At 43.0% G+C, this 15,155-nt stretch overlaps 1 protein-coding gene across 3 annotated transcripts in view; it reads left to right on the forward strand.

The window, feature by feature from the left end:
• Window positions 1-15,155, forward strand: part of atp10d (ATPase phospholipid transporting 10D) — a 95,655-nt gene that overhangs the window by 12,911 nt on the left and 67,589 nt on the right. For all 3 annotated transcript variants that reach the window (XM_019888830.1, XM_019888833.1, XM_019888832.1), the window contains exons 2-4: window positions 3,582-3,931; window positions 6,057-6,251; window positions 13,695-13,899. In XM_019888830.1, the coding sequence (XP_019744389.1) occupies window positions 3,666-3,931; window positions 6,057-6,251; window positions 13,695-13,899 (666 nt within the window). In that variant the 5' untranslated portion in view covers window positions 3,582-3,665. The remainder of the gene's footprint in view (window positions 1-3,581; window positions 3,932-6,056; window positions 6,252-13,694; window positions 13,900-15,155) is intronic.

Here is a 15,155-nt window from a genome sequence, read left to right on the forward strand (position 1 = left end):
ATATATATATATATATATACACACACACACACACACACCCACACATATATGGCTCTCACTGAAATACATTTCCAAATATTTTGCTTTTGTGGCTCTCTTAGTCAAAAAGGTTCCCGACCCCTGGATTAGGGCATTTACATGGAAAACGCGTCGCTATTTATATATTCTAGTTAAGACATTCCTGCCAGAACATATTCATTTCCTAAGTAGAGGTACCACTGTAATTTAATCACAGAAATTAAATATTTTTATCAGCCAATAATGATTAACCAATTCAATTTCACAAAGACTGTCTACTCCCATTAAAGTCTCGTTTATTTTGTGTGATTTTTAGAAAGCTCAGTGTTTAGTTTTAGGATTGACTGATGCTCGAAGGACTCTTTCAGCCTAACCTTGTCATAGCGTGAAACACAGTATCGGTATCTGGATGGTGAGAGCACATATTCAATGCTGAGAACATGCCCGGGGTCGGATATGATATTCTTTGCCAATCGCATCGAGTTGTGAGAAGTGGCTGCAAACAGTACGTCCAGAGGTTGCCCCACACATCATCTTGGAACAGATTTTAATCATGTGTCTCAGTCTTGATTTTTGCAGTGACAGTGACGAAATTTACATGCCATCAATGTTCTGATGAAGGTCAAAATTCTGGTTTCTGTAACATTCGAAAACACCCATTTAGATTGTGAGCACACAGTTACTCCAGTATACATGGTCAGTGTGATCAATTAGAATATTCCCATGCAAACTGTGATGCATAGACAATGTCATGATGCAAATAGACATCAGTTCTGCTTCATACTTCCTACTGTCAAAAATGGACACTATAACAGATGTTATTCTCCACACCAAAAGTGGTCGTTTTTCCTTCTCACTCCAAATGTGTGTTTCTGCTGTTCTGTCTCAGTTTCACCATGTTTGTTTATCTCTGCTTGAGTATTTGCGGTGGGATCTTTATGAGATGCCACACATACAAGTGCCGTATTTTCCGCACTATAGGGCGCACCAAAAAGTTTTCCATTTTCTTAAAAGCTCACCGAGCGCCTTAAAATCTGCTGCGTCTTGTGTATGGTCATTAGGCGTAGAAAAAAAGTAGTGTGTTTCCGGTAACCCGACCGACCGAGAATTTCTACATCGAAAAAAAACTTTACGGTCGGCATTTTTTTCAAACAACCCTCTACGTTTTTGTGTAGAGGGTTTAAATCGGTGCAAACTCTCGCAATATTCACGTTGAGCGCGTGCGTCGTTTGCCCTGTCGTCTGTCAACGACATTGAAACATGGCGGCGGCCGCGATCTCCGACGACAGTTTAAACCGCGTTTTCTGTGTTACAGTCGCAAGCTCGCACCGTAATGTTCAGAAAATAGCATCCATTGATGTATCGAAAAAATTCAGTGAACTATTTGATGAACACCACGGGCCGAGTAAAAACCGAAGGCGGAGGAGGGCGGAGGCGGCGGCGCGCCCCGGCCCCCCGAGTCCGGAGCGGGGAGAAACCTAAATAGGTGGCGGCGGCGCCGGCCGCCGAGCGGGGGGGTCCATGTCGCCGAGCGGTGGGTTCAATGTCTTCTTGTTTTATGTTTTATGGCAATTTTATTTAAATTTTTGATGGAAAAAAAAAATATTTAAAAAACATAATAATAATAATAACTTTGTCCGACCTACCGACCCTATGCTGGAATTTCATGTTACCGGAAACCCCCGATCTTTTTTGTTTGGCTTTACACGAATATGTCGACCCCAAGATGGCTCCTTGCCGGAGACATGTTTACAATGTTATAACTTGATGTTGGTTGAGTGAACTGTGTCGCTGCTTTATGAAATAAGTTTTTCTTGCGGTTCCGAAAAAAGGAGAGCTGTGGTGTTGTTTTTTTAAAACAGTGGGGCCTTGCCACCGAGGAGCTTTTTAACCACATCGGTGACTTCAACCACAGAGATAGGAGAGCCCACCTCAGAGTCCTCAGACTCTTCGGCTTCCCTGGCCTCACCGAACTCTTCCCACACCCGGGGTTTTGCCTCAGCGACCACCGAAGCTGCGTTCCGCTTAGCCAGTCGATACCCGTCAGCTGCCTCTGGGGTCCCACAGGCCATAAAGGCCCGATAGGACTCCTTCTTCAGCTTGACGGCATCCCTTACTGCTGGTGTCCACCAGCGAGTACGGGGGTTGCCGCCACGACAGGCACCAACCACCTTACGGCCACAACTCAGATTGGCCGCCTCAACAACAGAGGCACGGAACATGGTCCATTCGGACTCAATGTCCCCCGCCTCCCCTGGGACATGGGAAAAGCTCTGCCGGAGGTGGGAGTTGAAACTCTTTCTGACAGGGGATTCCGCCAGACGCTCCCAACAAACAGTGCGGACAGCCAGCCCTAAAAATTGGATTTGAAGAAGAATCAGACAGTTGTCAGATATGCCTGTTGCCTGCAAGAACCCAAATGTTCTCAGTCTGCAGCAAAAGTAAAGAAAGTGGTTCACTATATTTTTCAGACCATAAAGTGCACTGAAAATCATTTCGTTTCTGAAAAATCAACAGTGGGCTTTGAACTTGGGTGTGCCTTCTGTACGCATGTCTGCTTTTCAGTTTGTTGTCTTTAATTCAAATTCATTCCTTTTTACTTTGACGCATCTAATCACAAGCAGCCTTCCATGTTTTCGTCAATACCGGAACTAGAACTACTTCCTGCCTCTGGTTCAAAGAATGATTAGAAATGGACTACTAGCTTAATGCTTTCTATCTGGCGTTGGGTTACCAGTGTTACAATGTGGGACAATATCATTGCGCTAAGAGGTAAACATAAAGTTAAATTCCATCCTATTAACTTTCAAATTCACATTAGCGCTCTCATTCTCATCCACATTTAATCGCTAGGAAGTGTTTTTATTATACCGGAATAAAAACTACTTCCTCCTTCATGTCTCAGAATCCTCTCCAAGTCTAATGCTGCGGTCACATCGAACACAAGCTGAATGTATCTGGTGGTGCATTTCTAATGTTATAATGTAGGACCTGCAAGTTAATTGACACAGTCAGCTTCCAGTTGCCACTGGGACTGACCAAAAAAGTTTTGATAATGGTCAGTGCATTGACTTGTTGACGGCAGTTGATCTGTCACCCAAGATAACGTTTAGCATTAGCCAAAATAATAACACAACCGCCGGTCACCAGATTGACAAGTGATGTTCAAACTTTTTTTTTCCCTTTGTCGGAGACTCCCCTCGACTTCTCCACTCAAAGCAAGCCCCCTGTTGTTCCATAACAAACAAAAGCAAGAGAGACACACACTTCCCAATTTTGGCAGAATAGCGTAATAGCGCTGAATCTATCCAATAAACATACTACTACGTACTTGTGATCTATTTAACATACAATAATATGCCTTCAACCCCGTGCCCCTTATGTATGAAAATGTTTTAAAATAAACCAGTTCTTTGATATTCGGCCAAATAATATGGTGTGCCTAATGGTCCAAAAATATGGTGTGCTGTTTATACAATGCAAGTGTGATATTTCTGCATAAAGTAGTTGGATCACAATCAATTAGATGAACAAAAATGACTGTTTTTTTTTTTTCTCTGCAGGATGAGGACCGAATGGATGTCTTCAGTGGGTTACAGGGGAACACATCGCAGTTAAGAACAAGACCTGGCTACCAAGTTGTATAAATGGAAAGACACGAATGGATGCGACGTCAATGTCGAAAACTGTTTGCGCGAGAAAGGGATCGAGGTGCTGTGCCAACCCAAAGTTCAGAGGATTCTCACATCCCCCCACTGAAATTAAAAGCAAAAAGAACAATAAGTGTTGGGCATTGGCCCCATCAGGAAGAATACAGAGATGTTGCCCAAAGTTACAAGGGCAACATCATCCACACAACCAAGTACAGTTTGTTGACCTTCATCCCCATGAACCTGTTTCAGCAGTTTCACAGGTCAGATTTTTCACAAAACTGTAACATATTTATTTACGTGTTTGTTTATGTGTGTTGTAAACTCGAACCCAAAAATTTTTCAGTCTTACCTCTGTTGAAATCACCTTTTTCAAGAATGTCTCCCATTCCTTTTAAATGATCACCTACCACAAATTAAATACAGTGCACTGCATCACTCGTCTTTCTATGGAAAATCACAAACTAAACTGTTCTAGATTAATTTGCATGTAGGATTAAAATAAAGGATGTTTTAGTTATTCTTGAGGAGTTCCTCTGTATTTTGATTCCCTAGGGTGGTATCTGAGCAGCAAAGACTTGTGTTTGTGCACGGCCCGAATGCTGGATTTTCATCAGGGTTCGTTCATGGTTGCAAAAGGTTCCAAAGACATTTGCAAAGTTTTTCTTGTCATAAAGAAATTATGCTTAAAAATTTATGGTGACAAGAAACATTGTTTGAGACAGTTATAATTGTAAATGTCTGACCATTAAAACAGTTTGCAAACGTCTGGTGAACATCTTGCAATCTTGAACAAACACTGATAAAAAAAGAACATTCATTCCATGACTAGATGACTATCACAACGACCTTGATAATCGAAGTCAATGACAATTAATTTAATAGGCGGCACATTGGTTATTTATATATTTATTAATTTAGCGCCTTGTTTTTCTCTTTTAACTACCTCGCGCTCCACTTCCTCCCAGTGGCTGTATGCCTGGCTGCAGCGCACATGTGCAGTCCTGGTAATTCGGGTCAACAGAAGCATTGTGGCTAATGTTGTGTCATAGCTAACTTGTGTTAGCAAAGAGTTCATAAATTTGAGTGAATTTCACCCAAAATTCTGAATACTATCCAAACCTCGCTCTCATGGCAGCACGTCGATGATAAACAAGCATCATAAAAAGGAAGCACGTTGTGGCTGATGCCTAATTTCATTACTGTCATCGGGACATCTTTGTGCCAGGGAGCTCTCACACACAGATAACAGTGTGTGTTTGGCCCAATCCCAGGACCCACAACTGCACCCTTATGCCCCTCAATTGCGCATTCAAGTTGAGGGTGCGAGTCTGTAGGGTCTCCCAATTCTGTGCTCTGTCTCCCCGTACCTTGTGCCTACTTGTTCCACACTTCGGCTGAACCGGCATCCATACCCTCTCAGTTGAAGCATATTCCCCAAAATTCATTGCGGATCTGACAAAAATTGCGGGAAGCCAGCGACGTTCTTTGGAATTCCTATGCCTGTCTCCAAAAAAAGCTTTTCAAGCTCAATGTATTTTTTTATCAGTTGAATTTGTGAGATTTCAATCAATGTTTTAAAGTCACCTACATATTTTGTCCTCGTGTGGTTGCCATACTTAGCAACCTTCTGGCCATTCACCGCAGATCGTGGAGGCCTGAGTCCGAGTTTTTAGTTTTCGACTTTCTGCTACTTTACTGCAATTAAATTTCATTTTACAGAGCAAAATTGCCGCCGTAACAACATAACTGTGGATGCCGCCATAACCATGCATGCCACCATTTTGGGTTTGCACTCATTGGGGTCGGTGGGCTGGGGACTCTGATTGAACCGATCGGTTTGGTCAATTGTCAAAAATTGTTATATATGTTTGTGTGCATGTATGTGTGTGTATGTGTGTGTTTTCACACACATACACACACGCACACACACATACACACAAATAAGTGGTGCGCTACCGTGGTTTGGACTAACGAGTACTATTACGGGGAGGCAAGCGAGTACTAATACGGGTTGGGGACAAGTGAGTACTCCCACGGGCGGAGACACATGACACGATAGGATGAGATTGGAGGAAACATGTCCAAATTCCTACTGCCTTAGTGCAGCCCGAATAAATACTGGTAATGAATGAGCCAAAAAGAATTATGGCAAAGTTCCCTAACACACGAATGATAGTGGACACGAATGGACTGTTATGGCGAGGAACTAATTTGGCTGCACTAATCGAGAGGTAGTAGTGAGGTCGGTGTCCTGTGTTGTGTCATGACTGTTGTCGTGTTTGTCAACCCCAGTCCCTTGTGTGTCCTCGGTACCGCTGCCTCTCAACATAAATAAATATGATCTAACTTTGATTTTAATTTTGCTTTGCCCATTACTGCATGTAGGGCAGCCAACCTCTACTTCCTGTTCCTGATTTTGCTGAACTGGGTACCGGTGGTTGAAGCCTTTCAAAAGGAAATTACAATGATTCCTTTGCTGGTGGTTCTCACTGTCATCGCTGTCAAAGATGCCTTGGAAGACTACAGACGCTATCTCTCTGACAAAAAGATCAACAACAGAATAGTACAAGTGTATTGTGGGTAAGTGATTCTCTGCACTCCCCTGACTTGTATGCGGGCAATGGGGGATCGGTTACCACTCATTGACGGTGTCAATGTGGGCGTGAATGATGCTATGTGACTGACTGGTGACCAGTTCAGAGTGTAGTCTGCCTTCCGCCCGAAGTCAGCCGGAGAAGGCTCCAGCGACCCTCTTCAGGATAACCGGTGTTGAAAATTGATGGATGGATGGATGGAATTGGGCGGCACGGTAGACAACTGGTTGGTGAGTCGGCCTCACGAGTAATGGGGAATCAGGGTTCGATTCCAGAGAGGGAGCCTGAGAACCGGCTACAACGTTCAAGGAAGGCTGCAGGTGCACAAATTACCCACTCCCGACACGGGGAGGTAGTGACGAAAAATAGCAACACAGGACTCTTTTCGAGGCCCTGTAAGTGGAATGAACAAACTCTAAAGCAGTGGTTCTTAACCTTGTTAAAGGTACCGAACACAACCAGTTCATATGCACAATCACCAAACCCTTCATTCATGAAAAATAAAAATATGATTCAAGAAGTGTTCCTTCAGTTTTGAGTTGCTCAACTTGGCATGAAAAATCATGCAGATAGGACGCTGAGTCCCATCACTTTCCATGATGCATGTGAATCGATGTTGTAATTATTTGTCAGACCGCTTTTTTTTTTTTTTTTTTTGCTCGTCATAGAATGTTTTAAAAATTCGAAAAAAAAAAAATCACACGACGTTCTATCACGACAGTAACATGCTGACAACTGAGCAAACTAAATTTCTCGCAGCACAGATTGGACAAGCAATGTAATGTGATCGTCTGCAGCCAAGCAGCTGCAGATGATCACATTACATTACAACGTGTGACTGTCGTGATAGTACGTCGTAAACTAAAAAAAAAAAAAAAAAAAATGTACTTATGTCTTGAAATTTTATTTACTGTTTATATGTTTTTAATAAATGCCTTTTTTGTCTTGAATTTATAAAAAGTCACATTTTTGTTTTTTACGAATGAAGGGTTCATATGAACTGGTTGGGTTCGGTACCTCTAGCAAGGTTAAGAACCACTGGTCTAAATGTAAGAAACCATAAACATCAACATACCAAGTGGAACCGAACAAAGGGATTACAAATCCCAGCGGTCAAACCCGGAAGCGGAGCTCCGGCACTATTAACTTCAGCCGTAATGCAAATTTCTCATTTACACTTTCCAGTGCAGCCGGACAAACATAACATGGCAACTATGCAAAAAAAAAAAAAAAGAACTAAGTAAAGACACCACTGTAATTGCAAGACTTTTGCCCACGTGTAAACTTCTGGTTCAGAATGCTGCTGCTCGCCTCTTGACTGGTACTCGTAAGAGGGAGCACAAAAACCCTACACTGGCATCCCTTTGTCTTGTCCGAGTAAACCAAGACAACAAAAGTATTTATAAAAACTGATGAGATTCATTTAAGAAAGAAAAAGAAAAAAACATGGAGGGACACCGTTCACAGATCTGTCAAGGGAGCCTTCTCCCTTTCCGCGTCTTGCGCTCTCATTTTATCTTGTTGGGAGTTGGTGAAGGCCAGCGCAATCAGCATTTTTGAGCAGCTACACAGAATACAGACTAGTGCAACTTTGCTTATCAGCGAAATAACTGGTCAGCATTCAAAGGTACGGTCAGCATTCAATAGTACGAACAGTTACTTCCATTTAGCGCTGTTATATGTCAAATTGCCATTACACCTTCACTGGCTCCCTACACATTTTAGAGTTCTTTTTAAATCCAATTATTTGTTTTCAAATCTTTAAATGACCTCGCGCCACCTTACTTTGAGCTCATCTTATTAGAAGTACCAAGAACTAAGCGGAGGCTCAGAGGGGATCGAGTCTTTCCCATTGCTGGTCCCTCTCTCTGGAATGACCTCCCACTGAACATTCGGCAAGCCCCCTCGCTGCCTCAAAACTCATTTGTATTTGTCATTTGACTCAGCATGACTCAGACTTGATCTTAGTTTTACTGTTTGGTGCTTTCTACCGTCTTTGCTCTTGATTTATTGTTGTATATATGATAGTTGCTCCATGTACAGCACTTAGTATACAGCAATGGCTGTTTTAAAGTGCTGTATAAATACAGTTGAGTTGAATTGAGTTGAGAACCTGCCGATTGCGAACAGCAACTGTGATTACGATTCAGCAAACAAAGTGCTATGGACACAAAGCAAAACAGACAAAGCAAACGAGCATGATTGAATCTAAAAGATAACTCTACAGATCTGACAAAGAAAAGCGGATGCAAATGTATCTTACCAATGGGACGATGTCGATGACGAAGTGAGTGATTTTCAATCGAAACAAACTGCGACACCGCTTTTTATACATTGAGTGAACGGTCACCTGTCAGTGGCAACCCCACCCGTCTTAAAGCCCCAGGTCAATCCAACAATGGCCTCAACAATTCAGAGCATTTCATCGACCACATTGCATAATTGGCTATGTCATATTTCGATGTTCCTGGATGTTTTTTCGAAAACACTGGTATTCCCAACCTAACCCAAGTAGATTTACTCCCAAACTGTTGTGTCGTGCTTGTGTCATACTTGACCAGTTTTCCTTGCCCACCCTAAAAGGGAAATTTGATTGGGTTGAACATTGGCACTTTAAAAATATCCATCCATTTTCTACTGCTTATCTGGGGTCGGGGCACAGGGGCAGCAGCTCTAGCAGGGAAGCTCCTGAGAGGTCGGATGGTGGACCGGGTTTTCCTCGAAGCCGTCTGGAAGTCGGCTTCCATGGCCTCACCGAACTCTTCCCACGCCCAAGTTTTTGCTTCGGCGACCGCTGAATCTGCGTTCTGCTTAGCCAGACGATACCCATCAGCTGTCTCTGGGGTCCCACAGGCCATAAAGGCCCGATAAGACTCCTTCAGCTTGACGGCATCCCTTACTGCTGGTGTCCACCAGCGAGTAAGGGGGTTGCTGCCACGAAGGGCACCAACCACCTTACGGCCACAACTCAGATTGGCTGCCTCAACAATCAAGGCACAGAACAAGGTCCACTCTGACTCAATGTCCTCCACCTCCGTCCGGGACATGGGAAAAGCTCTGCTGGAGGTGGGAGTTGACAATCCGTAATGAGCACAGAAGTCCAACAACAAAACACCACTCGGGTTCTGATCGGGGTGGTGCCGTTCCTCCCAATCACACCCTTCCAGGTCTCACTGTCATTGCCCACTTGAACATTGGAATCCCCCAGCAGAACCAGAGAGTCCCCAGCAGGAGTACTCTCCAGCACACCCTCCAAGGACTCCAAAAAGGGTGGGTACGCTGAGCTGCTGGGTGCGTATGCACAAACAACAGTCAGGACCCATCCCCCCACACGAAGGCGGCGGGAGGCAGCAACCCTCTCGTCTACCGAGGTGAACCCCAATGTAAAGGCACTGAACCCTGGGGCAATGAGTTTGCCCACACCTACTCTGTGCCTCTCACCGTGGGCAACTCCAGAGTGGAAGTCCAACCCCTCTTGGGAGAACTGGTACCAGACCCCAGGATGTGTGTGCAGGCAAGTCCGACTATATCCAGTCGGACTTCTCTACCTCGCACACCGGCTCCTTCCCTGCAAGAGAGGTGACATTCCACATCCTTAGAGCTAGCTTCTGTAGCCAAGGATCGGACTGCCAGGGTCCTTTGGCTGCCCCTCCCATGGGTGGTGAGCCTATGAGAAGGGGGACCCACCAACGAGCCCCACCTCCAGGACTGGCTCCAGAGGGAGGCCCCACGTCAGGGCAAGGGAAACTGAAGTCCATATGTTTTACTGATCATAAGGGATCGTTTGAGATTTGCTTTGTCTGGTCCCTAACCTAGGACCTGTTTGCCATGGGTGATGACCCTGGCAGGTGCATAAAACCCCAGACAACTTAGCTCCTGGGATCATTGGGACACACAAACCCCTCCACCACGGTAAGGTGACAGCTCACGGAGGGGCACTTTAATAATGGCGCTCTGTAAAAATTATGTCAGCACTCAGTCTACTCCCTGGGAAGAACTCAGTGATGATTTACTGCATGAATTGTTTAAATGGCTGTAAAAGTGTGTGTATATGGGTAGCAAATTAAAAGGGTGATATGCTTGGATTTGCAACTGCCTGATTTGCCTGCACATTTACAGTGCTTCTGAACCGTGGTTTTGCTCATGCTGCATATGTCAGCTTTAATTAAAGATGCATTGCAGTTAATCTCACATCGCTTCTGCCAATTACACAGTGGTACCTCTACTCATGAACGTCTCTTCATACGAAATTTTCAAGTTACAAAACGTCTCACCAGGAAAATATTGCCTCTTGTTACGAAAGACCTTATAAGATACAAAAGGCAAAAATACAGTATGGTTCTGCTACTCCGAGTTTCCTGAACGCAACACACTTATCGCTGCCCTGCCATTGGCTATTACCGAGGACAGTGAAACTCCTCTACAACGAAACCTACATGGGCGAAAATAACCCTCAGTGTGAAAAAATCTTCATGTATTAACACAATTCCCACTTTCCTGTCCCCCATACAACGAAAAAAAAAACCCTGTTGCGTGATACGAAATCTTTTTCTCTGCTCTTGCCTCACGACGAGATTCACTACAACAAAGTCTAATCCCACAGCGACCTCTACTGCTTTGTTCAGAAACAGAAACAGCAACCACCACACTGCTTTACACATGCGCAGTAATCCAGGAAGTATTTGTTGTTAGTTTCAGACGCAGCAAGAACGTTGCATTGCTAAAATGGCTACAAAACGGACCTTTGGATGTCAAGCAGCTAAGACAAGAAGAGCTCTGACGCTGGAAGAGAGGGTAAAAGTGATCAAAATGAAAGACGGAAAAGCAAAGTAAAAGACAATATGCAAGAAATTGATGTAAGTGAAAGTGAATGCTGATCGTTAATTTCACAATTTCTTTTCCTTTTTTCTATCTACACTGACTATATGAAGTGTTAAATAAGTTTATGCTCATACTTATGCACTATTGTAATAATAATAAAGAATACACTTAAGTTTGTATGTGCGTGTACACATTCCTTTGTGTGTGCGTGTACACATTTGTTTGTGTGTGTGTGTGTGCGTGCGTGCGTGCATGCGTGTTTACATCTGAGATCAAATTTGCTACAGTAAAAAACAGCCTGTTGTGAAAAAAGTTCTTGCTGCAAACATGATTTCGTTGTAGAGGAGTTTTACTGTATCATCCTGGCATCCCATTGGCTAAGAGGAACCTCGACCGTATGTGTCTATGTGTGTAGATTGATAAATCGATGACTGTCTATGCAGCGTCCTCGTCATTCGCCCCTCGGGCCATGAGGCGTTCCGATAGTTTAAGTAAATGTGAATCACAGGCGATCGCTTACTATGCTGATGTTTGCCTCGGACATTTTCGAAGGATTGTTAAAAGCTGACAAAGGCAAACATCTTTGGATCAGGCCTTTACAAAACGCCAGGCAAAAACCATTTCCGAGAGAGAACATGGACTAAAGAGGGCAAAAAACGAGGAGGAGGCAGTTAAAAGTTAAATGACCATCATTTTTATTCTTTATTCTTTGTTTTTTACATTATGCACAACTCTCATTTATTGTGCAATAATCTAATTGTAACATGCATTTGTTGCATATTATGATGCATTTTTATGCTTTAGGAAACATTTATGTCTGAATTTTGGTGGAGCTTGGAACGGATTAGGAGGGCATTTTCATGGAAAACACGTCTCCACTTCCAAAACTTTGTTGTTCAGAAATTTCTTCCAGAACCAATTCATTTCGTAAGTAGAGGTACCACTGTATTTGCATACACTCCTCCGAGAACACACAAAATGAATTGTGCGGCACAGTCTGTCTCACTGTCATGTTACAGGCGCTTTGAACAAGGGCATGCACGGGCTTGACAAGACGATTGGACAGAAATTGCTTTTGATGTAACATGAACCTTGGATTTGTTTGCACCTTTTTCAAGGTGTGGCAAACATTCCTCTCCTCTGGGGAATTCACCGTTCATTTGGTCTCTGCACCTGAATGGTTGAGCATGTGTTTTGATTGCAAGTGAAAGACTTTATGTTTTTTCACTTCTTCTTGAAAGTGACTGTATTAATGAATGTTTTGTCAGTAGTTGCCTATAAAAGGGGTTGGACTATGTTGTTGACGATTTCATGATTAAAAACTAATATTCATATGCGGTGCGCTCTTTTGATGAGGAGTAGATTGAATAGCCAGATTTTTGAGCCAACATTCATGACATCTTTGTTTTGAGATTATATAAATAACAATGGAAAAATTGCAAATTAAATCACTTAAAATTACCGTAAATTCCGGATTACAAGCCGCTACTTTTTTTTCCACAGTTTCAACACTACGGCGTGTAATATGAAGCGGCTTTTTAATTATTTTTTTTTCCATCGCGGGAAAAACATGGACCAATAAAATGAATGAGTAGTTCACTGAGGTCCAATGAGATTGTATGACTAATCACAACTTCCGCCCTTCTCGCCGTAGCGGGGAAAAATGTGTTACCTGGCAAAGGTCGACCAATAAAATGAATGAGTAGTACACAGGGGTCCAATGAAATTGTATGATTACCGGGAATCACAACTTCCTTATTTCAGTCTTTCTTCTAACCCTGATCGACATGGAGAATACCAGACGAAAAGCATATGATGCAGCTTTTAAACTAAAAGCGATCACTCTGGCAGTTAAAGAAGGAAATCGAGCTGCTGCCCGTAATCTTGGCATAGACGAGTCGATGGTGCGAAGGGGGAGGCTCCGGCAAGAAGAACTGAGGCAGTGTAAAAAGACAACCAAAAAGACCCATGCACATTTGATATGACCCTCACTCGGACTGTAAATAAAAAAGGTGACTCCCCCATCATACTGAAAACAAGTGGCCACGAGAGAACACATTTTACCTGTGTTTTGAGCTGCGCAGCATCGGGCCTAAAGCTGCCACTGATGATCATTTTTAAGCGGCTGACTATAGAAATAATTTCATATATCTGTTCCCATTTATATGATTTGCATTATTCAATTTAAAGCCTAGTGAGCTGCACTATTTCTCCTCGTAATTACGCAAATGCGCATCAAGATCTCTCTTTGTCTGGCCTCATATGTGTTTCAGCGTAATTTCGTTGTGCAAATGCATTCATCATGCTCATAAAAACATGGAGATTAATTTAACCTTAAGAAATTGTTGCGTTTTTTTCTGCGGGGGTTCAGCAGGGGACCGCGTCCGTGGCCTCACCCGGAGGCGCTCCAGGCGGCAGGGACGCAGAAGCAAACCCCCACCTACTCATTGGCCAGGGGTTTATCATTTGGTGCGGCGCATATAATTACAAAATCGAATTTTCTTCATAAATCTGAGCATGCGACTCTTAATCAGGTGTGGTCTGTAGCCCGGAATTTATGGTAAATACAATTTCTAACCTTGATTTATTCTTTTTATTCTTAACACAGCAAGCAGAACGCCTACATTGGTAAACGCTGGAAAGATGTTCAAGTGGGAGACTTTATTCGCCTGTCCTGCAATGATGTCATCCCAGCTGACATTTTGCTCCTGTATTCCTCCGATCCTCACGGCATATGTTACATTGAGACTGCCAACCTGGATGGAGAAACCAACCTGAAGCAGAGACAGATGGTGTCAGGCCTTCCACTGCAGGTACAGGAAAAATGAATATCTCATTTCATTGGACGCAACATTTTTTTTTTACATTGTATAGTATAAATAGCCTCATTTCATTTTAACCATTCATTATCTGTGCCGCTTATTCCCATGAGGGTCAGTAAAGAAAATAAAACAAAAAGACAGACAATAACGCCGGTAATTCTGGGACCCAGATAATAAACATTTGACAGTGGATTATAATGTTATCCCAGACTACACATATAACTTTTTTGGGTCATCACAGAATTAAAAGTTGTAAAATACTCATTTCAATTTAACTTTTACAGTGACAGCTAACAAAGTGCTGCACATAACATCAAACATACAAGAAACACTAAAAATACGAGGAATAATAAAAATAACTACAGCTGCGAGCAGCTATAAAGGGCCGCCCAGCCCTGGCTATGTTGTGATCCTGGCACATTGGAATTGGCATTTTTTCAAACTGAAGTACAGTACATCAGCTTAAAAGCTACATTGATCAAATATGCAATCTGTAAAATGGCAAAAATGAGGCAAACTTTGAAAGGAAATTTAAAAATGGCTAACTTCCTGTTAAATTTAGAGAAGGGCTCCAGAGGCTTTCTGTAGGTCTTGCAGAGATGAAAGTCCTCCGGATTTTCCCGGAATTCCGTTTTTTCAAATTTTTATGAAAATTTCTCCGGAGAATTGAGGAAAATTTGCATAAAATTAATCCGGATATTAGTTGACAACATTGAACAAAGACGCGTTTGAGTTCGTTGTATTGCTTTCACGAGCGTAGCCATATTGAGGCACTAACACTAGTAACAGTAAAGAGATTTTTGTTTGTGTAATAACGACAGAAGACATGATGGCGTTTGACTAATGGTTTAGTAGAACGAATGGCAACTCGCAACAACAGTAGCAAGCGTCATTTTGCCTCTTGGGTTATACCATCTCAACTAGAACGTGGGGGATAGTCCCCAAACAATTTTCGTCTCTTTATAAACACACCTGCTAAACCCCAGTGGAACGAATAAAAGACGCTGTCGACAAGACAGTTGTAGTAAAAAATATATTTGGCCAAAAAGGGAAAAACACAGATTGGCAGAAAATCGTGTCCGTCCGACTTCGAGTGTCGTCTCGGCTAACTTTGCTTAGCTGTTGTCGTGTGTGACGTCATTTGCGTCGACGCTGATTGGTTGAAATCAAAAGACGCGCTTGCGTACATGTTCGCGCTGAAGCACGCACAGCAGAGAGCAGCGGACTATCTACTGCTGAGGCTCGCT

Source organism: Hippocampus comes, unplaced genomic scaffold (genome assembly GCF_001891065.2).
Source record: "Hippocampus comes isolate QL1 unplaced genomic scaffold, H_comes_QL1_v1.1 scaffold254, whole genome shotgun sequence".
Lineage (NCBI taxonomy): Eukaryota > Metazoa > Chordata > Actinopteri > Syngnathiformes > Syngnathidae > Hippocampus > Hippocampus comes.